The sequence below is a fragment of the Leptosomus discolor genome, chromosome Z, assembly GCF_034619465.1.
Source record: "Leptosomus discolor isolate bLepDis1 chromosome Z, bLepDis1.hap2, whole genome shotgun sequence".
In the NCBI taxonomy this organism is placed as follows: Eukaryota; Metazoa; Chordata; class Aves; order Leptosomiformes; family Leptosomidae; genus Leptosomus; species Leptosomus discolor.
In genome coordinates, this window is record NC_141419.1 from 69,337,543 (window position 1) to 69,363,263 (window position 25,721).

The 25,721-nt window shown below is 43.6% G+C and overlaps 1 protein-coding gene across 3 annotated transcripts in view; it reads right to left on the minus strand.

The window, feature by feature from the left end:
* Positions 1 to 14,381, minus strand: part of MAST4 (microtubule associated serine/threonine kinase family member 4) — a 303,723-nt gene extending 289,342 nt beyond the window's left edge. For 2 of the 3 annotated variants that reach the window (XM_086480572.1, XM_086480571.1), the window contains exon 1: positions 14,130 to 14,369. In XM_086480572.1, coding sequence (XP_086336698.1) covers positions 14,130 to 14,369 — 240 coding nt within the window. Of the gene's footprint in view, positions 1 to 14,129 lie in introns of all 3 variants that reach the window. The other variant, XM_086480573.1, reaches the window with a different exon arrangement.
* Between the last annotated feature and the right edge of the window lie 11,340 nt (positions 14,382 to 25,721).

Sequence of the window (25,721 nt, forward strand, 5' to 3'; positions counted from 1 at the left end):
TTATAAAAATCTTGCAGGAAAGGAAGAGAGTCATCACTGTCCTAGGTCTAAAGGAAATTAATAGAGATATGCATTTTTACCTACAACTTCTGTCAACATACACTCTGTAATATCAAAAGCAAATTCCGTGAGCTTCTTCGGAAGGTTTCTGGTACATAAGTTTATCAACCCACCGAAGGTCAAATATCTCCTATACGCATGCACTAAAACTGCATAGTTTCAGTGAAGTCCTTAAACCTTGGGACCCAGCTTTATATTTAAAGTAAACAAATATCTATTGTTATGGGAATGTGCCCACAGGTTTATTTAAGCAGCTTAACTGGCTTTATTTGGATGCTATCTGAACAAGTAGAGACATTGCACAGTTATCAATATCAAACTGCAGGAGGCATCTGTTAGCAGTACCATCAGAGACAAAAACAGGCTAAGCCATGCTACTTGTCCACACCCCCTAAAGTATAGGGAAGACTGTGGGGTTTTTCCATGTTTATTTACGTATATATTAACATCTTTAAGGATTAAAATCACACTCAATGGTATTGCTTTGTCTCCTAGGAGACAAGCAAATCTGTTTAAAAACAACTATACCTAAACATAGGGAAGCAGCTGCCAAGGAGTAACTGCATGTAGGAAGAAAGTTCCTATTCAAAAAAATGAAGGCAGACAGAAATCAACAGCCTTAGACAGGCAAGACACCTAGGAGGTGGATTACCAAACTCAAATCTAAACAGAAAGGATTAACACACCAACCACCTGTTAATTCTCCCATGAAAGCACATTACTTCAACAATAATCCGTGAGGATAGAGAGATTAAGGACTAATGAAAAAACACACCCATACAGAAATTTCAACTGAAATGACTTTACGTTTACAATATAACCAAAGCTGTAACTGCAGCTCTTGCAGACACACTCAACTGAAGCTTACCCAGAAAAAACAGTTCATGAATCAAAAGCTGCATGAAGCTCAGCACCAGAAAAACCCAGGCAGCCACCAACCAAGACCTTCAGTTGCCTAAACTGGGCTGATCTGGGCACAACATCATCACTGCCCAAGACAGTAAGACTCCTAACATCCTTTTGACAAGCACTGAAGCATACCCAGCTCCTGTACAACTGTCAGTATATCAGGTTATCGCCTCTTGGGATCAGACTACAATTGGTGTGAAGTCAGTTCCCCAAAAACACGTACAATATGAACACTGTCCTCAACACCAGCCATTTCACCCTGCAAATCCCTTCCCCCTGCACTGTGCTACTTGCTTATGCAGGCAAGGCTCTTTCTGCTGCCTCGTTCATTTTGTAGGAACAAGATGTGTGTGAAAAATCTTCCTTCATATCAGGCTCATCATCAGGCAACTGTAGGATCCTTTTTCCAGAAGCTGCACACAAGAAGAAGTTTCAGTGTCAAAATAACTGTCCTGCAACACAATCTATTAAAGCTCCCAAATGGAAAGAATTAAAGGAAAGGTATTAATGTAATTATGGGTAGATCACTAGCATTAAAGTAGTCTGTCTATAACAATATCAGGGGTTTTCATTTGTTTTAAAGAGATTCAAAAAGCATGCAAGATTTCAGTAACTGCAACTAGCTATAGGTGAGACACTAGCACATACTTGGAAGATGCTCTCAACTTGTCCTGGATTAGAGCCCAGGCCCTCAGAGATGCTTAGTTTGCTAATTTCAATTCTGTCTTTGTTTTCCAGTAACAGATCTATGACTTAACATATCTACATTTGTCATCTGCAGTTTCTGCAGTTTACTTTTTTCTTAATTTAATTACCATGCCAAAACCCACTACTTATGAGCATCATATTAGGAAAGCAGACCTGGAATGAAAGTGCTTTAGCTCCTACACCTATAAAACCTGTCTCTACCTGCTTGTAAGTCACCAGGGCGCATATTAGCTGTTGGGTTATTCTTCGTTGTGCACTAGGTAAAACGCCACACAGTTCCTGGCACAGCTGCTCTCTTAGGTAGCATGCAGGTGAGCCAGTGCAGGGCTGTAACAGCAGCGCTTGCACCTCCCAGCTGTTTGAGTGGTTACTGACATACCAAAGCTCAGATGTACTTCTCTTCCTCACCCTCAAGCAAGCTCACACTTCAAGTGCCTGATGGTGTGACTTTTAAGTTTTCCCATATCTTTAACATACTTCTTCCTTCATTTTGACTCTAATGGCCCTGTTAACACAATGCTAACAGTAATATACTTAGAAGCATAAAGGTTATTGCATGCTATAGAGAAGGTTTTCCCCTAGTGCACATCACTATACCTTAATCGAACCTCTTCCTCCTCCTCCTTTCATACCCTTACCCTACCTGTAACTCTCCTACTTTAACTGCAGGACCACTGTTGTCTGAATTTAACCCTTAAAGTTCCAGTTGCTTCAATTTTCTGCACTAGTTATTACCTCTGATGGGAATTTAAAACTAAGCGTTCTGAGTTTGGATGGAAGCAAACCAGGGGACACCACAAAAACAGGTACCAGGAGGGAAGGTAATACTCAGCATTGAGTGATACCACTGTAAATCACTATTGATATTCTTTAACTCATGTCTTCTTTCCAAGAAGACCAGATACCATGCAACTACCTTAACACAAACTCAGTGTGAGCATATGTATGCTCTCTCAGCAGAACTCAGTGCAACAGTGAGCCCACATTATAATTCCAATATACGCTCTGTGGTTCAGCAAACTCAAGAACTCAATGAAACTGAAGGAAGTGGATGACTGTCACCACTCTCCAATGTCCAGTAAGTGATATGCCCACGTTCACCTCCTTGCTGTTTCAGCTAATCAGTCCATAATTTAGACCCACACTTTCTAAAGTTATGTACAGCCAATTCAATATGCAGCACCTTTCTTGCTGCAGAGCTGCTCCAAGGAAATCAACAGCATCTTTAACTTTGTAAGATGTCCTCCAGTAGTATAATGTGTTAACATTACCAGTATTTGTACACATGGGAAGGAAGCACTGATAACAGGTTAAAACAATCCAGAAGGTTTACATTAGGCCATCTACTTATCAAAACTATAAAGACCCAAGTGAGCTAAAGGATTTTCCTATGACTTTTTGTAAACAATCTATTCTGTTAGCCTGCTCAGAACAAATTATATCAGGCACAATTTGCCCTGTCCTTCCCTGTCATGTACTATGCACAAAACCTGAAACACAGCGTGAAAGACATCAGAGACATTTATGTTATATGGCCTGAATAACAGTTTTACAATTAAAGCATCCACTGAGACATAGCTACAGCATTATTACACTCTAGTAAAAGTTTCCTGAGGTTACAATGAAAATCAAATTAGCAGTTTAGTGCAGTAGTTCATTTGCTCCATTCATCCACAGCTCACTTCCTCAGGATTGCAAGGCTATTGAAAACAATGGAATCATTAATAGTCCAGGTGCAATTAATTATACCATCCCACTAGCACAGCAGCATGGCCTCACAAAGGAAGTTTGTCACTCAGTATTATAAGCACTACCCTTCAGAAATTAAAAATAAATAAATAAAAATAAACAGGATATATTGAGATATACACAGTTCTTAGCAACAAAACACTGCAAAATGTGTCTAATACACAAATTTCTCTGCCAGGCAACAGGGAATTAATCTTTCTTGGCTATACAGGTTGCAATCCTATAATCAGTTTTTTTCATCCACTCTTAATTTTAGAAGAGGTTTTTGTAGCTTGCACATGGCTTCTTTCTTTTTTTACTTCTCCTGAAAGTCATTTCCAGAGCTGTTTGATCAGAAAAGCAACAAATTTCCTCTTTTTCTAGTTCAAGACTGTAGGTGATATTGGTTAAGAAAGAAAAAAAGTATTGCATTCATCCGTGGTTCCCACCTGAAAAGTAGAGGCACTCCACAAAGAAATCTGTGGCAAGGGCTACCAGGCTATTCATACAGCAGAACACTTGAGCTTTAACCCTTGACGTACTCGTGATTCAACTCTGAACAGCACAAATCCATCAGCTTAGTTACATATGCACAGGGGAGCAACGTACTCATCCCACTATTCCCTGGCTTTCAGTCTTTCAGCTGGGAAGTGTGGTGAGAACATCCCTCTCAGCTAGAAAAGCATAAGTAAAACTTTACTTGGCTCAGTAAACCAAAAGCTAAGACAGGTTCTTGGCTTGGTTTCAAAGCAGAGTTTGTTTGACACCACTCCCCCACATTTTTCACCTTTTCAGCTAGCTTGTTCTCAAGTACCTGCATCTTTTTTCCTTCCTATCATTGCAGAAGAGCTACCACCATTTCATGATTTTAAGCAAGTCTCTCATCAGTCACACAGCTTAAAAACCAATACCACCCAACTATTAAAACCTTGTTTCAAAAATAATTTAACTGCACAGCTGCAAGAGAAGAGCCAAAACAACACAAATAAGAAGGCTGAAGCAACAAACGATAAAAAATTGGATGGGTTGGTTGGCAGAGTTTGAAGCCCACATCACTGTTTTAAAGGGGCTTAAGCAATAGTACTCACAGTAGTGCACCGAGAAGCTCCCAACACAAGCTAGAATGCTGCTGTGCTTGATACCACACAAGAACAAAAACCAGAGACAAAAAAAAAAAAAAAAAACACCACCAAAAAACATTTGTTCTTCATCCTTTCTTCTTTCACTTACTTACAAAGCTATTAAAAAGACCGGTATTCCTGTCAAGCCAGAGCCTGAACAGGTCATTTCCACATCCAGCAGTAGAACAGCAGAGCCTGCCTCACTGAAGTTCTTAATAACAGGCATCTGCTTCACCATGTTGGGCATGAGAGAAAACCTTGAGTCTGGTGTCAGAGCAATAATGCCTAAGGAAGCTTTAATAGAAAACTTCAAGTATTTTGTTCACACTACTAATCTTCTCAGATTCATCATGTCCCTTTTTTGTAAGTCCCCAACTCTCCATTTCAGATTTTTGCCTCTGAAATAAGGGTAAATATCTTCTTCTTGTGCCTTGTATAGAAAAACATCGCTAGTTAATGTTTGCCAGCTCAAGGTAACCCAAACAGCAAGACTGGAAACCAAGTAATTGATATATATTAATGCTTCAGTATGGCAATCTTTGAGACCACAGTTGTGCTTTAGGGGTAGGGGGACAGAGTCCTTAATATGGAACAAAACCATGAGGAAAGTTACCCCATTACATGGATTGTTGCAGTAAAAGGCTATCTAGCTGCTCAGCTTCCTAGCTCAAGGATCTTCTCATTTTCACTGCACTTGCCAGTGCTTGCATTTTATGCCTCAAGACTTCCGGCTATTTTATCCCTTTGTGTAAACTGAACTTTACACAAGCTGTTACTGCTAGCAGAGCAGCCCCATCATATGAAGCTTCCCCATAGTACAAGAGTAGCACCACATTGTTAGGTTTACTGACATGCAGTTCAAAGCAGCCAAAATGCTGTCAAAGGCAGCGGACTTAGGCTGTCCTCCTACAGAGCAGCAGCTTTTCAGAAAAGATGTTTCTCTACATTTGATTTCCCAGTTGAAGATACAGATATTGAGGGATCCTGAAGATTAGCCTCAGGACTATGTCCTCCTGCCTGTAAAACTTAAAGGGTGCAAAAGGCCCACTCAATCATTTTTGCAAATTCATTTTCAAATTGTGGTTTGAAGACTGTAATTATCAGGTCCTCACCCACCCCCTTCCAGGAGGATTTTAAGTATCTAAATAGTTCTGGCACATGAAAACAGATATGCAACTCAATGTACGAATATGCTTCCTCAGCTCTCACTTACTCCAAGTGAGAAGGAAGATGCTCTAGTTATAGGCTTATTTATACTCACCAAACATTTTGAAAAGCTGCTCCAGAGAGCCGCAGACATTACTATTGTACAGATAATCTTAAACCTCAGGCAGCAGCACACAGCTGTACCAGATAAAGCCTTCAACCATGTGTATCTCCTCATCCCAGTGTATTTCTGAGATAATAAGGGTGCACATCCACATGCACCTTAAAGGCCTATCCTGCACGCAGGAAGTTTGAAGTAGGAGCCAAACATTTTTTTCATGCTAAAAGCAAATCAAGGAAGTGTTTTACATGACTGATGAGACATCCCTACACACTTAAAGTGTGAAGTATTTAACTTTACAGGTAACTTATCACAAACATATCTAAAAACTAAAAGCAATGCTGTTTCTCTGGCTCACGTGACACAAGAACAGTTTTGTAGCTGCTCTAGGCTAGATGACTGTTTATTTAATCCCATAGCAATCATTCCAACCCTGAGAAACACACATTTTACGACTCCATCACTATTCCTTAGTACTATCTAAGCATCACACTCTAGCAATCAGGCAATTCAGCTTTAGGTAGCTGTAACACTGTGTGCACTGCAACAGGGAATGACCCATCACTGGCAGAGACAAGAAAGTCTGAAACAATTAAAAGAAAAATCTATGCTATCTCCCATACGGTCTAAACATGTCCCACAGTTAGCACATCAGCAGGACATGCAGGACGGGAACGAGAAAAGTAACAAAAACACTGCTAATTAGGTCATAGTGACATTTTGACAAAGCTACCACCACGTCCATTATACATGGATGCACATGTAAACATTGCCATGACTTCACACACTCTTTGCTTACTTTATCCTGAAGTATTTTGATGTCCACCCCTCTCCCAAATTACACTGCAATTTTGTTGGGGTGAAGATCTGGCAATCTGTATGCTGGAGGTACTGCAGCTCCTCAAGTGGGCACATGCTTACCGACAAACGTGTGAGAGAGCAGCTTTTAGAGCAACAGTTTCTTTACCACGCTCTTCACCTTGCTATGAGTACTTTCATGACAGAATCTTAGTTTCCCAGTAATTAATTCTCACCATACAGTCCTCCTGAAGCCACAACAGACTGCACCATAAACAGCAATGAGGGAGATTCAGGCGCAGTTAGAAGCAACAGAAAAAGCTTTCTTACTTCTCACTCTGTGCAGTGAAGTATCTTTTTTAACATGATTGTCCTGGTTTCGGCTGGGACAGAGTTAATTTTCTTCCTAGTAGCTGGTACAGTGCTGTGTTTTGGATTCACTGTGAGAACAGTGCTGATAACACACCCATGGTGCAGTTGCTAAGTAGCACTTATCCAAAGTCAAGGACTTTGCAGTTTCCCGTGCTCTGCCAGAGAGCAGGTGCACAAGAAGCTGGGAGGAAGCATGGCCAGGGCAGCTGACCCAAACTAGCCAAAGGGATATTTCGTACCACAGAATGTCATGCTCAGTATGTAAATGGGGGGCAGTTGGCCGGGGGGGGGGGGGGGGGGGGCAGATCACTCATCAGGGACAGTGTGTGGTGAGCAATTGCACTGTGCATCACTTTTCCTGGGTTTTCTCTCTCTGTTATATTAATTTTCATTAAAGTTATTACTGCTATTATTATAATATTTTATTTCATTTTAGTTATTAACCTGTTCTTATCTCAACCTATGATTTTTTTTTTTTTTTCCCCAATTCTCCTCCCCATCCCACTGAGAGGGGGGGATAAGTGAGCACGCAGCTGCATGGTGCTTCATTGCTTGCTGGGGTTAAACCATGACAGTGATACACACCAACTGGAAAGTAGGAGAAAATGTACAATAATCAACTTCAAAGGTGAATGGACATTTTTCATGAGAAATCCTGTCTTTTCATGTTGCTCATCATCTTTTCATCACAGGATCAACTCTTATCAACTCTTTTAGCCACTTCCGTGCCAAACACTTAATTTATAGAGCAAGAACTGAAATTGAGAACAAAATATCATATTTCCCCTTTTTTTGTGGGTGGTTTTGTTTGAGGTCTTTTTTTAGGCATCTAAAATAATGAAGAGGACTCATTATAGTAATTCAGAAGACACTGGCAGGTTCAGAAGCTTTTGGATCCATTTCAGACTGAGACAGCTGTGCTACATGACAAGAGTGTTATTCACCACAACCATGGACTCCCAGAGGGCTGACTTTGGGCTGTTCAGGACACTGGTCGAGAGGGTCCGTTGGGAGGCAGCCCTGTAGCGCAAGGGCGTCCAGGAAGGCTGGACATCTTCAAAGAGGAAGTCTTAAGGGCACAGAAGCAGGCTGTTCCTGTGTGCTGGAAGATGAACTGGCAGGGAAGATAACCAGCCTGGTTGAACAGGGAGCTTTTGCTGGAAATCAGGTTAAAAAAAGGAGAGTTTACCACTCTTGAAAGAAGGTGCAGGTAACTCAAGAAGAGTATATGGATCTCGTTAGGTCATGCAGAGGGAAAATTAGAGAGGCAAAAGCCCAACTAGTACTTAGGCTGGCCGCTGTTGTGAGGACATAAAAAAAATGTTTCTACAAGTACATTAACAACAAAAAGAGAACCAACAAACCTCCATCCTCTCTTGGATGCGGAGGGGAACATTGTCACCGTGGACGAGGATAAGGCTGAGGTACTTAATGCCTTCTTTACCTCAGTCTTTAATAGTCAGACAAGCAGGGGTAATCAGTGCCCTGAACTGGAAGAGACCAAGAGCAGAATAATCCCCTGTAATTCAGGAGGAAGCAGTTAAAGATCTGCTTTGCCAGCTGAACAATCACAAGTCTATGGGGCAAATGTGATCCACCTGAGAGCACTGAGGGAGCTGGCAGAGGAGCTGGCCAAACCACTCTCCATCATTTATCAAAGTCCTGGTCAACTGGGGAGGTCCTAGATGACTGGAGGCTTGCCAATGTGACCTCCATCTACAAGAAAGCCCGGAAGGAGGATCAGGGGAAACTACAGGTCCATCAACCTGACCTCAGTGCCGGGGAAGATTATGGAGCAGTTCATCTTGAAGGTGCTCACATGGCACGTGCAGACAACCAGAGGATTGGGCCCAGCCGGCATGGGTTCATGAAGGGCAGGTCCTGCTTAACCAACCTGATCTCCTTCTATGACCAGGTGACCAGCCTAGTCGATGAGGGAAAGGCTGTGGATGTCACCTACCTGGACTTCAGTAAAGACTTTAACACCATCTCCCACAGCATTCTCCTAGGAAAGCTGGTGTCTCATGGCCTAGACAGGTGTACACTAAGCTGGGTTAAAAACTGGCTGGATGGCCGAGCACAGAGAGTGGTGGTGAATGGAGTTAAATCCAGCTTGTAACCAGTCACAAGCAGTGTTCCCCACGGCTCGGTATTGGGGCTGGTCTTGCTTAATATCTTTATCGATGATCTGGATGAGGGGATCAAGTGCACCCCCAGGAAGTTTGCAGATGACACTAAATTGAGTGGGAGTGTGGATCTGCTCAAGGGCAGCAAGGCTCTGCAGAGGGACCTGGACAGGCTGGATCAATGGGCTGAGGCCAGTTGTGTGAGGTTCAACAAGGCCAAGTGCCGGGTCCTGCACTTGGGTCACAACAACCCCAGGCAGCGCTACAGGCTTGGGGAGGAGTGGCTGGAAAGCTGCCTGGTGGGAAGGGACCTGGGGGTGCTGGTCGACAAGAGCCGGCTGAACATGAGCCAGCAGTGTGCCCAGGTGGCCAAGAAGGCCAACAGCATCCTGGCCTGTATCAGCAATAGTGTGGCCAGCAGGAGCAGGGAGGTGATCGTGCCCCTGTGCTGAGCACTGGTGAGGCCGCACCTCGAATACTGTGTGCAGTTTTGGGCCCCTCACTACAAGAAGGACATTGAGGTGCTGGAGCGTGTCCAGAGAAGGGCAACGAAGCTGGTGAAGGGTCTGGAGAACAGGTTTGAGGAGGAGCATCTGAGGGAACTGGGGTTGCTTAGTCTGGAGAAGCAGAGGTTGAGGGGAGACCTTGCTCTCTACAACTGCCTGAAAGGAGGTTGTAGTGAGGTGGGGGTCGGTCTCTTCTCCCACGTAATGAGTGATGGTTCAAGAGGAAATGGCCTTAAGTTGTGCCAGGGGAAGTTTAGATTGGAATTAGGAAATACTTCTTTACCGAAAGAGTGGTCAAGCATTGGAACAGGCTGCCCAGGGAAGTGGTGGAGTCACCATCCCTGGAAGTGTTCAAAAAACATGTAGATGTGGCACTTCCAGACATGGTTTAGTGGGCATGGTGGTGTTGGGTCAACGGTTGGACTTCATGATCTCAGAGATCTCTTCCAACCTAATGATTCTATGATTCTCTGTGAAAGACCACTGATCATCCCTGGCTTGCTACTCCACTCTGGTAAGCAATGCATATTCCCAGTTACTGTGACAAGATCTATAGAAAGATAAGCTCTTTCAGTAGGTCAGCTGACAAAGATGGAAAAGACAGACAAATCTGCCACAAAATTTAACCTTTGGATCTTTGAGACTACTAATGCAGGCAAGGAATCCATAGCTTGCCTTCATCTTCTTTTTAAGATATAAGACCAACCCAAGTGAGACCTCACCTGTCCACTGACTAAGATTTGGAAGCAATCATCAAAGAAAGCATATCCCATGCTGAACTGAAAGACTGTAAAACATTGAATGAGAGAAACTAATGCAGCCAATACCATCTGGCATCATTTGCCTCAATAAACCTCATAACACATTTCCTGTTTACAGCCACTTTTTTGTCAAAAGGAAAACTACTGTAGAGAAGACAGAAATGCCACAGAAAGGAAAATCCTGGGGTTTTTTGCATTTATCCCTTTCCCTGTAATCCTGGTCTGGTATTGGCTACCTACACACTATAGAAGCAGCCAGATTACAACAGCAAAAATGTTTTTTGTCCAGCCTCAACTCCTCCCTTGACAGTCTGGAAAACACTCTTTCCAACAAGAAGAGTTCTAAAGAGAATACAGAATAATCCTTAAAAAACTAAACCACCATGCTATGTTAGGCTGGTGAGCCAGCCTCTATGCAGTGTTTCCTTGAGTGCCCTTCACCATGCAGTCCCATCCTGCCTGCTTCCTGGAGGAGCTAGCCACTCACCTCATAGGAGCATAGACAAATAATCTGCTTGAATTCATCTGAGTTTCAGGCGTTTGCTGTCCACAGCCCTTCTATGCACTGATAGTCCAGAAACAAAGTAGCTTCCACATGAAGTTAGAGCCATGTTTAATTCTCATGCATCTAAGGCCTCTGAGTAAGACATCAAAAACACTTCAGTAACTGATGGCCATAATCTTGCAAACTATTATTTGTTATTGTTTATATGAAATGCGAGACTGCTTTTCTCTGGTTATTTTCCAATTATTTTTTTAAGGTGAAGTTTATGGAACAGTAGGATGAAATAATGATAATAGCAAAAAAAAAAAAAGTGATGTACCTTCTCTTCCCACCTTGACACTCCCTTCCGCATTTGCCTCCAGGAATTAACTCTTTCAGATTTGATACTCAGAAGACAAGTTATCAAGCTTTCAGTTCTACTTGTTTTGGCAGAGTAGAAACGTTCATGTCATTCTTCAGAAGACATAGAACTCACAACAGATCACAAACTGTAAGAGAGACATCTGGGCTATGTAAACAATAGCACCGCTCGAGACACCTCCGAAATAATCTTTCTATTCTAGTTATCTCTGGCAAGGCCTAAATCTGAGTATGGCATCCTGGTTTTTGATGTCACGCTTCAAGACAGATGTGACCAGCTGGAAAGAGTCCTCAAGACAGCAATGAAAACGATCAGATGTCTGGAAACACAACCTGTAAGTGCAGATTAAAGCCACAGGGGTTGTTTTGTCTAAAGAAGAGGTCTAGGAGGAGACAAGATCAGAGCTGTCAGGAATGTCATATACAATGTCACAGGAGAATACATAGTTCTACTGGAATACCATGTGAAGTAGTAACGTGTATGGGAAAATATGCATGTTTTCTAATTACCCATTTATAGATTTAGTTTGAAAATATTTTTTATGTCATGGCTTTGAAGAATTTACTGACAGCTAAAGTAGCAGCAAGAGAGCTATCAGGACAATCTGTTTCACTGCTGTCTAAAGGATACTGAACAGCCGTGACAGATTCAATTCTGCTATGTTGGCAACAGGAACAAGGACAGGGCAAGAGGAGAAATGAAACCTGGAAGAGCAGGATCAAATACTAGGGATGCCTAAAACCAGAAGAACTCCGGAACAAAACATTGCAGGGAACATAAAAATTTTCATTATTTGACAGCAATTAGATGGGGTGCCTATGTGCAAATGGTACCTTCAAGCACTTCTCTCAATGCTACACTTCTGGCAGGCAGCACATAAAGAAAGCCTGAAATCATCTGTACATTCACCTCAGACCTTAGTTCTTGCCTTTTTCCACTACCCTTAAAGGCTTCAGTATGCAAGTAACACAGATGCTCTCTCAGTTCTAAATTAACACGCATTCATTTATTTCTGCAATGCATTGTGGTGTCCTCGCACAAAAAAAATATGATTATACAGGTAGATTTGTCAGGTGGCTCCGCAGGGCAGCAGGAAGTCAGCTGCAAGCACTGACTACACCAAAATGGAAGGATGGACAAAACCAAAGCACAAAAAAACACAGACAAAAGAGATTAGTTTCAGATCATGAAGGAATCCAGGAAAGGGGCATAGAGGGTATGGTAGAAGGCTGCATATTCAAAGCAGCCTTTCCCACTACATTAAAATGAGTTTATGCTGCTATCTTCTAGCATGACTAGCTGCAGGTGAGGTATCAGATTGCCTATGCAGAATTTCCAAATTCCCATGAACGCAATGTCAACTTCTTTTAGGGCTTACTTTCCCTATACTTTCAGGTGCCTGCCTGTAATTCATCTCCAAAGCACATACAGAAATAACCAGCCTTAACCAGAAGTTAACTGGTCTGCCAACAGCTGTGAGTTCAGCTAAGTGAACAGACCGCCTTTGTGTGTTTCTAAACAGTATTTTGCAGGCTGTGTAACTGAGCACCAGACCAACTAGACACCACATAGTTGTGGTAAGCACAGCCCCCAGCCCACACGTACAAGACCTGCCGAGAAGCAGGATATATTAATTACCTACCAGTGAGCACCATGCTAATAGCACCTACAGAGCTCCTACTTAGTTCAGTGAATAAAGCAAGTTCATATCTCTATTAAAAAAAAAATATTATGTGGATATATCCACATTCATTCTACTACTACCATAAACGCACTTTGCTGTAAATACATTCCACCCTTTGTGGGCTCATGCAGTTGAAGCAGACCAGGAACCTGGTCCAAGTTCGAGTATTTAAAGAAAGAAAAGGGGGATAGAGAAAGTTATTATTTAGATCCAATTCACCATGCTGTCCCACGGTTGTATCACTTCAACACAGGAAACATCAGTGATTGAAGTGGAAAACAAGAGCTACATAAACGGGCATTACTGTGCAGGAAACATTACAGGCAACCACAGCTTAACTAGTCGCAAGTAACTTCATCCAGCGCTTTGCAAATGCTCCTTTAAAAATGCCAGAGCTTCCCCAGAAAAATCATTGCACATCCAGGCACATAGAGGCATAGAATAAAGAAACACTACCCGAGAGTAAATTCAAAAGTTGACCACGACAAAAGGCAAGTCGGTCACTCAGCTAAGGCATACAAGAGTCTAGGTACAGAAGCGAAGTAAAGCAGCAGCCAGACAAAACAACGCGCTTGGTTTGGGGGTCGCGGCAAGAAATACATATCTTTAAAGGAGTGCGAACCACGCAACAACACGAAACAAAACCCAAACAAAAATCAGACTAGACACAAAAGGGCCACTTCACGGTAACACAGCGGAGGCGGGGGCTGTTTAGTGAGAGTGCCGTTAGAAGGTACTGCAGCTAGACCGGGAGGGGAGGGAAGGGAACAACACGCGCATCTGCGTATCACGCTACAGATCTATCACCCACAGAGCTCCTCCATAATCCACAGTCTGTCATTAGCTCTCCCGAAAGGATTAGTGTAGTTTAGGGGCTTGCCCATCACTTCCGTCTGACATCGCAGAGTTTGCTTTAGAGCAACGCTATCCAAAGGCGACAGGCTAAAAAAAAACAGCGTTTCTTAAAACAAAAAATAGCCCCTCCATGCGAAGAGCCCCAACCCTCAATATGGGCAAGCAGAAGGGGCGACAGCCGGGGGAGCAGCAACAAGAACGCCCGGGGTTTAGCAGCGACAATGACGCCAAGGGGCTGCACCCAGGTGGGCACGAAGCCGCGCTCCGCCGCGGGGGCACCTCCGCCTCCCACTCCGGGCGGGAGCTCCCGGCGCGCCCTCGGTAGCCCCGGCCGGGAGAAGCCAGCGAGCCACCTCGGCCCCGCGCACCTCTTCATCCCGCTCCTCCAGCGACGCGTCGTCCTCCGCCGGCCCGCCGGGGCTCGCCGGCTCCTCGCCCGGCCGCCGCCGCCTCGCTGCCGCCGCTCCGCCGGGGGCCGCCGCCGCCACCCCGCCGGGCTCCCCCTCCTCGGAGAGAGTTTCCGAGCCAGAGGAGGAGCCGGAGAAAGAGGAGCCGACGTGGCCGGCGCTCCGCGGCCGCTCCGGAGCGGCCGAAACTTTCTCAGCCATGGCCCGGGGCTCAGAGCCCCGCCGCCCACAGCCGCCGTCCCCCCGCCCACAGCCGCCGTCCCCCCGCCCGCAGAGCACAGCGTCGCGGCCGCCGCAGCGATCCCCGTGCCGGGCACCTCGCTCGCGGGCGGCGGGTGTTGCCTGCGGGCGGGGCGGGGCCGGGGCGGGCCTGGCGGAGCCAATGGCGCGCGGCGGAGGGGGGGGGGGGGGGGGGGCGGGTCCGGCGCGGCGGAGCGGCGCGGGAGGGCGGCAGGTAACGGGGCGGGGAGGGGAGGGGAAGGGAAGGGGCCGCCGTGGGGACCCGGCGGATCCGATGGCGGAGCGGTGTTAGGGCGGCGCGGGCAGCAGCCGGCTGGGTCTGCCTGCGGGCGAAGGGAGGGACGGGTGCGAGAGACAGGGGGTGCCTCACGCTGACCCTCGCCACGGGCGGAGGCAGGAGACAGGGGCGACGCCCCGGGGCTGGCGCTCCCTGCCCCCGGCAGCCTGGTCCCGCTGCCTGCCCGGTCGAGGGAGGTGGCCGGTGAGCCTCGGCGTGGAGAGGGGACAGCGAGCCGTGCTCCGCTGCGCTCCGGGGCGATGCCACGGCTTTCAGTAGGGGCGGGAATTTCACGTGGCAATGGGGTTTTCTGCGCCCCTCTCTTCCTTTGAAAAGGAGCTGTCAGCAGTTTATCGCAGCGGCTTTACCAGCTTCGTGTCGTTCGCAGAAGGCTGCAGGCGCCTAGTTATGATCTTGCAGCAAACAAAGTCCCTTTGGGTGTTTGACTTTGAAAGGGGCGTTGACACGGGAGTTAGGCACCTGAAAGCTTCCGCAAGTCTTCCTGGACTTCTTCATCTTCAAGGACCTAAATGGTTTTTAAACCTAGTTGCCCTGACAATTTTTAAAATATTCTTTTAAAATATTCTCTTGAAAAAATTCACCTCTTTTTTTTTTTGTCCTGTAATATCTATAATGCTAACACAGGTCCTAATCTAATGTACGAGCATTATATATGAATATATACCTATATACACGAGAGCCTTATTTGCTTATGCATGTACAGCCCAGGGTCCCCTGGGCTAATCCAATTGTGGAATCAAAACAGATTAAGCGCTTTGGTGATGAATAAAGTCCCACAGCATCACTACAGGGTAGATATCATCTCCATTTCATAGAAAAAGAAGTGTGAGCACAGACCAGTTATTGATGTGCTCTAATTACCACAGTAGATAATGAAAGTAGGAACCAGAATGCAAGTCTCCCCTTTTTCAGATTTGTAATTTGACTAGTTTATACTGTATTCCCAGATGGTAAATGGAAAACAGTTCTTAAATGTTAGAATGACTATATGGATTATCAGATTAATAGCAGAAGGAAAAATAACTACAAAATTCTCAGTCTCAGTCCTTCTCTGCTTTGAACGAGCTATTAAAGCTGGATATTAGGTTGTAACAATGCTACGCTGATAGTTCTCTATGGTTTCTTGTCAGTGATTAGATCAGGCCCTTAAAATGCCTAGAAGTTAATTTATTGGGGAAGAGGATTATAATAGTCACTAGGGACAGAATTTGACCCAGAAATTTGCCTATACCAACATTTAATGATAAGAAAACATGAGATATATGCAGAAACACAAAAACTCATTTTGGCTAAATTAATTATACACATATACTACTCCAAAGCTAACTATAATAATTTTAACTTTTTTTTTTTTTAAAGGATCTTTTAAAATTTTTATTTTTTTTTTTTTTTTAATATCAGAGGAAAGAGTTCCTTCTCAGTACCCCAGGTTCTGCACACGAACTCTTGTATCTCGGTATTCCAGGTTCTGCACACGAGCTCTTGTATCTCCAAAACATGGACTTAACTTGTAATTCCTGAGTTCTTGGATTTTAAAGCCGAACCTGCTCCAGTCAGATTCTGCCTCTGGTTCAGTGACATTCTCATAGCAGAACAGCTGGCTTAATTTCCTAACTGGGAATTCAAAGTGTGTAAGAGAATTGCCAGGTGGTGAAAAGCAACACTGCAGATCATTGTCACGTCCTTTTCTTTCTCTTACTGCCTGATATGAGACTGGAAAAAATAGATCTCAGCCGAAGTGCTTCTACACTTCAGTTATTATCAACTGCCAGAACAGCCCCTGTAAGCTGTGGGTAGCAAGGCATATATTAGAATAGTCACTGAACTGCTCTAATTTATGCCATAAATTGAAATCTGAGAAGGCACTCAAGATTTATTATATCACCCCAGACTCACAGAAGACAAGTGACAGTGTTGTTCTGCTCTGGCCTATGGATATGGCAGATCACGTGCTCTGCTAATATCTTACACAAACAGAAGAGGGGTGCTATGCTGCCCATAGTTGCTAAAAGGGAGCTAAAGCTAAAAGCAGTGAAGATAGAAATTTACATCATTTTCCATCCTGGGAAAAGCACTGTTGCTTGCACTTCACTGTCACAAATCAGAGATGTATGTTGTGGCAAAACACTGAATATCTGGCATGACTTGAGAAGCTCATTTGGAAACATTTTTTAAGAAGATGACCATATTTAATAAGTTTTGAGCACCTCTTGTTGGGCATTGGATTCATTTGGTGGAGAGCAAGGAGAGAACTGTGTAGCTCAGGGTGGTCCAACCTCAGCTACATCAGGAGCCAGGCTCAGCTTTGGGAACATTCACCCATTCGCATGCTTGTTTCCCCCTGTACATTTACGAGCAGCCATCCCCTGACCAGCTCAACTTTCTCTTTCTGTCCTCCCACTGTACACACAGTGTGTAGCCGCAGCAGCCTACTCCTACCTCACTGCTGCTCTTTCCCTCTCCTGCCTCCGCAACCCAGGCAAGGAAATGTCCCTTTCCTCCCCTTCCTTCCAGCAGGATCATACCTCCTCTCCACAAGCTGTGGTCAGCACTGCACAAATTGAAAGTAAAACACAGTCTTCATCTAATTTATGATTAAGGAAAATAGTCCTATGGTTTGGCACAGCTGTTCGCTATGTGCACTTACTCAGTGCTCTCGTGTCAGGTAACTGAACACAAAATACCAGAAAAGAAGTAAAATGCACCTCAAAACTCTGTGGTTATATACTTGCTTGTTAATGCTTGAGAAATGCTTACCTCTGTGTGGTCTAGAAGGACTGGAAGAATGACTGACTAACAGGCAAGTTGCCAGGTATAAGGGAAACACTGGGAAAAAAGCATGAAGAGGTGTAGAAAAACAGTCAGTAAATCATAGCTATACATGAGACAGCATGAAAAGGCACATAAGAAGATAATGATTGGTTTTGTAGTTTAGCCTTGAAGATAAGGATCAGGGTGTTTTCCAAAAATGATAGCAAGGAATCAAAGGAGCATATACATGGTAAAAATGACAGGCAAAGAAACATTGCAGCAGTGTATTGAATAAACCAAAGAAAAGTCAGAGAGAAAGGCTATAAAACTCAAGACAAAATTAAAAGAGGTGGAACAATGGTTTTAGCAGGGCAAACATCTGTCCCTTGTGTAGCTTCAATGGGTCAAATGTGAACAGTAGTTTCGTAGGAGCTATTGCATCAGTTTTATGACATTAGTTGTCTTCAACTCATTGCCTTTTTGAACTAGGCAGTGTTCCACCACATTATTTTTTATATTACTTAGAATATTCATCTTCCCCTTTGATTCTGCATATTTAGGCAAAAGTCTACATCTGCAAGAAGCAGTTCTCAAAACACACTGATTCAGTGGGGTTAGCACCTGAGAAAATCCCTAGACAAGACTGACAGACCTGGCAATCGCAAGGCTCTCCAAATAATACAGTTACACTACCGGCAACAGCAGTGTTCTGCTTCCCTTTCTGCATAGTAAGTGTGCATTTAAGCCTGACCTGGAAGAACCACTTCTTTGGATGAATAACTAAGTCTCCATGCTTACTTAGGTCTTGCCCTCCCTGTTGAGACTGCCAACAGCATTGCCAACTAGTGCCAATCCTGAATGCAAATTGTGTATGATAGGCCTTTAAGACTTTTGCATTGATGATGTATAAATGTTTCATTAGCGCACTCCTTTCTGTAAGTGGTGGTTCAGTCGCTCATATTTCTGCCTTACCTCTGTGAAAAAAATAGCTGTCTTCCTGAAGTACTAGCAGAAAATGGGCAAACAAGAACTTGTACTTTTGAGTGCTCCTCCCAGCTCTAGTAGTGAACTCTGGAATTGGAGTTCTTTTCTTGGGAATCTGGATTTATTGAAAGTACATATTATAAGCCATGAAGACTACCTTACATTCTTACCTGATGTGCTTTATCTCTACATACTCACTCTCAAGCGATATTCAAGATCAGGGATTGAAAAGCTTTTATTTGGTAGGGTACAACCCATTGGTTTTGGTGGCAGGAATACCCACTAATGCCAACTGCAGTGGTAGGTTGGAAGGGGGTGAAAAATGCATCATGACAACTCTCATCTCTGGGCTGGGGCAGACACCACCAAACACACAGCATGGTTTGGAGGTCCTTTCTTCTTATCTCTGAGGGTCTCCTTAGACCTTAGGATAGGATGAATTTTCTACTTCAGAGTAAGCAGAGCCCACTTAATTTCTTCCCAAGAGAATTAATTCTGAGACTCTCTCACCATTAAAGAGCTTTTTTGACAATGGATGTGAAGCACAATTTACTTTCCACAGCACTTGCAAGAGCGTGAAGCAAGGGCATTTGAACATGCTGATTAGCTTCAGATCATCTCAACAGGCATTAACAGGCTGGTTATGTTACATTATAAATCCTAGCAACAATAGGTGTATGCGTGAACAGAAATATCCTGTTCAAGTCAGTGGAACATGTAATAAACCTGAGAGAACCCTAACATATCATCTATTAATTAAATATGTTACCAGATGTAAGGTGTCTCTGCCAGGGGAGGAAAACCAGCTAGTGTAGGCCTCCACCTGCTGCACATGCGTTTATCATGTCCAGGCTGTGGCACCATCTTGTCAGGTAGAGATAATGTGATCAGGACTGAAGAGCATAATTGCTAAAGACACTTCTCCTGATTACTGGCACTTGAGGAGCTGCATGAACACTGCATGAATCACTGTCAGGAGACCTGTAGAAAATCACACTTAGAGGAAACCTCTGGCATTTACATTTATGATACCTTCAGGGTAAAAACCAAGAATTCTACCCAAGACTCTTTAGGCCTTTATATGTCGCAGAACGTCAGGAGGTTGTGCAGGAAGAGGGGGAAGCATAGCCCACTGATGCCCTTTTCAGGTCTCCCTCAAGGCGTTGTTGTGGTGTTAATACCACTGTAACTAAATACCAGAAACCCCTGCCCTCAGTTTCAGACAGATTCGGGGAGGTCGTGAAGCTGTGTGCTGGCAGGGACAAGTAGAAGTCATACTGTCTTGATTTGACTTCAGAGACAGAAGTGTACTGCCAGCACATTGTGCAGAGTTTTTGCAGAAGTCTGCTGACAGAGGTGCTGGATTTCTTGATGGATAACCGTTGAGCAAGGACCCTTCCACAAGTTCTCCCTCGCCTTCACAACATCTGTGTATCAGGGACGTGTAGCGACGCGCCGGCAGCAGGGAAGAGCATTGTGAGCTTGGCACAGGCCTGTTACCAACTGGCATCCAACAGGAAGGTTACTCATTCTGAGCACTCTGTTCCCAAATTCTCACTCTGCTTCATGAGGTCTGTCTTTTATAAAAAATTCAAAGTCAGTGTTATGACTCTCATAAAATTATGGAAAAATTGTTGCTTCTCGGAACACATTTTAACACAGGTTGTTACTGTTCCTTCACAGTGCTGTAACCGGAGAAGTAGGAAGGAGATGCTAATTTCTCGTTTTATCGTGTGGTATCCTAGTGCCCAGTCATGAGCTCTTACAAAGAACAGATAGACAGGAAGAGAAGATCCAGTCTCAGGATGGAAATTGGAGATAACCAAAGCCCCAGGTGCATATAGACTGGGCAGAAGAGAGGAGCTCTGAGACCCGTCCTGCACTGCAGTTATGTAGCTAGCCTCATGGTCTAGCTAAAAGGCGTAGTCAGCTATGGACTGCTAAATATAATCTAGACCTGCGTGGCTGCATCCTGTGGTGTATTCTGGTCACTATTTTTAGCATTCCCAAACCATGTTTCAACCTTTAGCTTAACAGAGAGAAAGTAAACCTAATTTACACCTGCACTCTGGGAAATGCTGGATTTTCCAGGCTCCAGGGAGTAGTGGACTTCCCTGGCCGAGTTTAGGTGCCCTCACTTGTCTACACAGCATCCTTTCCTTAAATGTTAAGGCCCTAGTTGACAGGGTTAGTATGGGCTGCAAAGTTTGTGGAGAGAAATCCTCCTCGGCAAATGTTAGCCAAAGACTTTTTGAAAAACAACATGAAAATAGGGAGTGAATATGAAATCCAGTGACTGCTCTGAATTGTCAAATTCTCCAAAGCTCCATGGCAACAACTGAGGCAGAAACAGGTTTGAGGCAGCCCACAAGGTTTCTGTAAGCTCTGCCTGCCCTCATCCCAGGCCTCACAGTTCCTAAATAGAGCAGGCACAGTGTTTGAGGAAAAGCTGTGATTTTCTCTGAGAAATCAACTATTGTGTGGGAGCCCTAAAAATGGTGCCACAGTATGTACACACTGTAGTTTTGTTTGTGCAGACATTCTTGCTCACAGAAAGAGTAAAAACTACGTCCCCATTGTACATGTAAGTAGGATTAATAGTCTGAGTTTCTCTGTTCTCTCTCCCATTAGTAACTAGGGTAATCTCCCAAACTCAGAATGTCGTGACTATAAAGCTGGGAAGACATTACATGCTTAAGAAGATGCATTCAATTTTTAGTGTATATGTTATGTGTAAAGTAAAATATTTGAAAGCTAATTTTTGCTTGCTCTGTCTACCAGAATTAGAAAACAGTTTGTTTTTTTTCCAAAGTATTTCTTTACTTTTTTGTTGTTGTTGAAAGTTTTTAATAGCAAAGTTGACATCTTTTGAGGCTTGCTTCCCATTTTTGAAGTAAAATCATATGGCATAGGGATTTAGTTTTCTTTATTCTGTTAATCTTATTTTTTATTGACTATATTTGTGCTCTACCATATATCAAAACTGAGTTGGATATTTCCAGGGTGAGACTAAATAGGAAGGAAATTCGTCATTGTAACCATCATCCTCGCTGTGATATAAGCACTTATGTGAAAGGAAGGTTTCCTGAAGATGTCTGAATTCTCCATTTACTTTATCTCCACTGGAAGCTTGTTACCATCAGGAGGGATTCTTGGCCTCCAGATCTTATATATATCTTTGCTCAGGCTTTATGCATGGCATGAGATAAGGGTTAATTATAAACGCAGTGGATTCTACATGAAAATTTGGGGTTTATTTAATCTGTGCCTTGATAGACTAATTACATCAATAGTACTATTCTGTGACCATTGGTATACTTTGCTGAAAATATTACCTAAGGCATACGTTTTTCAATTTCTATTCTGTGTTCTATTTGTCCATTTGGCAGTTTCATACTAGGACAGTTGGGTCTAAAAATATTATTTTACAGTGGTGTTTTGGGAGATGAAGTTGACACATCCATATTCTTAGATTCACTTACTGTCAAAATTTCAGTGCTATTTATACCAGTACTGCAAGTTTAAAAGGAAAACTCCACCTAATAGAGATGTAGGCATCTTTCGACTTACCCAAATATTCCATGTTTAAAATTCAAATGTTTCATTTTTATGTTCCAGATTGGAAGTAGTGGTGAATACTTAAAAAAGTAAATGCCTAGAGTCAGATTCCTAAACATGTACAAACATCACTTACAGATCTGAAACCAGGTTAATTTTATGTAGGGAGCTAATTTGAGGCAGCTAGCTGTGAAAATAATAGACATTGTTGCTTATCCGGCCAATACAAATGGTGGAAAAGATTAAGGGCAAGTGGCAGATGGCTTCCTAGCCAGGAGATCATTCTAGATTTTGGAGACCCACCCAAACTGTCAAATGTATTAAGGAAACAAGTTTCTCTCCCTGCCTCAAAAAACAGTGAGAGCTTCAAAATTATAATGATGATAATAACAACAGCAACAATAATAATAATAATGATGTATTTTGATAGTGAAGTATTTTGAAGTAATGCAAGATTTTTATCTATAAATGCAACTTTCTACAGTTGGTTTAATAATTCATCAGTTTTGATGTCAACAGCATAGAACGAATTTGCACCTTCTTAATGTGTTATTCTCTGTTTTCTTTTCCAAGCAACTCTTTCTAAATACTGGTTTTTGTGCTCCAAATTATCTTTGCATTTGTGACATTTCATCTTTCTGGCCTGTTTATGGCAACAATATAATAAACTTCAAGTGCTTAAAGAAACCTGTCTTCATTTATTAAATATAGAGAGATTATGCTTCTCCAGTGATAGCTTTTCTCTGTTTTAATTAAGGGGTATGATAGCAGATGCACTGAATCCCAGACCTCAGAGATACGATAAAAATATTCAGATTGAAAAATATAATCATACGTATTAATAGAAAAGCTGCCTGTATGAATCGCTGTCCCAACCTAAGCTTTGCCAACACAAACAATTTAAGAAGTCTATCAAAATTAGGGACATGTATTGAAGCAATGATCCACTTTTCATATCATGAAATGTGGTAGCAGTGTCGCCCAATGCTTTCAGTATCATAAGACTCTGTCTTGGGCTGGCTATAATTATGCAAAATTGCATTCATTCAAGCTGAAGTTTTCTATGATGAGAATTTAGTTGAGGTGTGATTGATCATATGTTTTTTCTGTTGTTATTGTTGTGGCTGTTTTATTTTGTCTTGATTTTTTTTTTTATTTGTGGAATTTTCAACTGAAACAATTCAGCAAGTTCCAAGAATACATCAGAGGAAATATACTGTCTAATTACTATAAAATTCTCAGCCTTCTTGGCATCCTGGGGTGTATTAGAAAGAGTGTGATCAGTAGGTCAAGAAAGGTTCTCCTCCTCCTCTACTCTGCCCTAGTGAGACCGCATCTGGAATAGTGTGTCCAGTTCTGGGCCCCCCAGTTCAAGGAGGACAGGGAACTGCTGGAAAGAGTCCAGTGCAGAGCCACAAAGATGGTTAAGGGGGTGGAACATCTCCCTTGTGATGAAAGGCTGAGGGAGCTGGGTCTCTTTAGCTTGGAGAAGAGGAGACTGAGGGGTGACCACATTAATGTTTGTAGATACTTAAAGGGCGAGAGTCAGGAGGATGGAGCCGGGCTCTTCTCGGTGATGGCCAATGACAGGACAAGGGGCAATGGGTGCAAGCTGAAGCACAGGAGGTTCCACATTAACATAAGGAAAACCTTTTTCACTGTGAGGGTGACAGAGCACTGGAACAGGCTGCCCAGAGAGGCTGTGGAGTCCCCTTCTCTGGAGACATTCAAAACCCACCTGGACAAATTCCAGTGTGATCTACTCTAGGTGGTCCTGCTCTGGCAGGGGGGTTGGACTAGATGATCTTTCAACCCCTAACATTCTGTGATTCTCTGATTCTCTGATTCTCTGGTTCAATACAAAGTTCCTATGCTTTTATGCTTTAGAAACAGAACCAAAATTTGGTGGGGAGATCACCTTGGTGTCAAGGATGTGATTTTACCAACCTTCTGAGAATCTAGCCTAATTTGATGATAGACCTGTCTTAGTTCATATAGGACCAGTAGAAACATCTTTGTGTATAACAGATAAATTGCCCAAATTTTGCCTGAAATGGGCCTGATATTCATGCATGTATAAGAGAGAGTCAGAAAGTCTGAGAGAGGCTTTTAATGACACTGCTTTTCAAAATTATGAAAATTGTTGTGGGTTGTCTTTCCTGTGCTTTCATTCCCTTTGCTACTGAATCCATGTAGCAAAGGGCATGAAGATGCAAACTGGAGGGAAGTGAAAAGAGCAGGAGCACAGGAAGAATGGAGATTAGACACCAGAGGCAGGAAGAAGAAGAGCAGAAGGTGAGTCGGAGCAAGAACATGGAAGCATGGCAGGAGCAATGAGTATGTACAGAAAAGGTTGGAAAGAAGGAAGAGCAGGATCTCGGGGAAGAAGAAAGAGAAGTATGGGGCCAAAAATGCTACAGGCCATAGGAGACAGGGAAGTCAAGACCCCCTTGGCCATAACCTACATTGGCACCTGCAGGTGATCCCAAAATCTCATGCTCTCTGTTCATGCTTCTGTCAAACAACTGGGATGAAACCTTATGATTGAATTGAGATCAAACAGCAGTGGCTAGTCCTTTGTGTAAGAAGTGTCTTTCTTCCCTGATGGTGGTTCATTCACATAAAGGGTAGCAGGCCTGTCAGTGTGGTGAGTTGGCCCTGGCTGGCAGCCACCACACCTCCAGCTGCTCCCTCCCTTGCCACAGTGGGAAGGAGGCTGAAAACAGCAAGAACATGGGTGTTAAAGCTCGTGGGTCAAGATACAGATAGAGACATCGCTGGGCAATAGCTGTCATGGGCAAAATAGACCCAATTTCGGGTAATTTAGCTGAATTTATTGCTAATTAATATAAGCAGTTAATTACTGATTTGGGAACTGGGAAACAGAAAGAGAGGAAAGAAGCAAATATTAAAACACCTTTCCTCCCCCTCTGGGCTCAGTGTCCCCTCTGCTCTTTCCCACTCTTTTTCTTCCCTCCTCCTCTGCCCAGTTGGTGTCTTCTGCCCTTTCTTGAATGCCTTTTTCCAGAGATGCAGCGGTGGGTCTGATGAGGTAAGCAGAATCTTGCCATGGTGAAGCTGGCTGTAATCAGCTGCACTATCCATGTCCAGCACTGGGCAACCCCAACCTGCTGCCCACAGCTGCCCCTTGCACCCAGTGCCCTGCTGGTTCTAGTAACTCCGTGGATTCAAGTGAGTGAAGACTGCATTGTGGGGCCTGGCGACCAGCGAGCTAGCTCAACAAGAAGCCATAGAGGTGGAGACTGAGAAGGGAGAAAGCGACTGTTTGGGATGGGCAAGTAAGGTTGGTTTTCCATAATGCAATCTGTAGGGGATAGCAGCGTGCCTGCGTAGGAAAGCACTCCAAATTTAGGAAATATCCGAGTTGAGGTTTCCCCTGTAACCTTAGCTTGCATCTGTCAGTGTGCATGTGCTTTACAGTGATCTTTAAGGTCGTGTTCAACATCCAGCCTTTTCAAAGAGACTTGGCCCTGTTCAATGCACCGTGAGATGATAATCTGGGATTTAACTGGACTGATGTCTGGGATGAGACAATCAGACAGATGCCTCTTCTCCAAGTTATGGCAGAAGCTGGGAAATGTATCCTGAATTATAAGGGGGCTGTGAAACAGCACGCTGAAGAGAAAGCAGGCAGGCATTGAACTGCACATCAAAACTCTTGGAGCCAGGCAACAACTACAGAACAGAAATTCCCGTGCAGC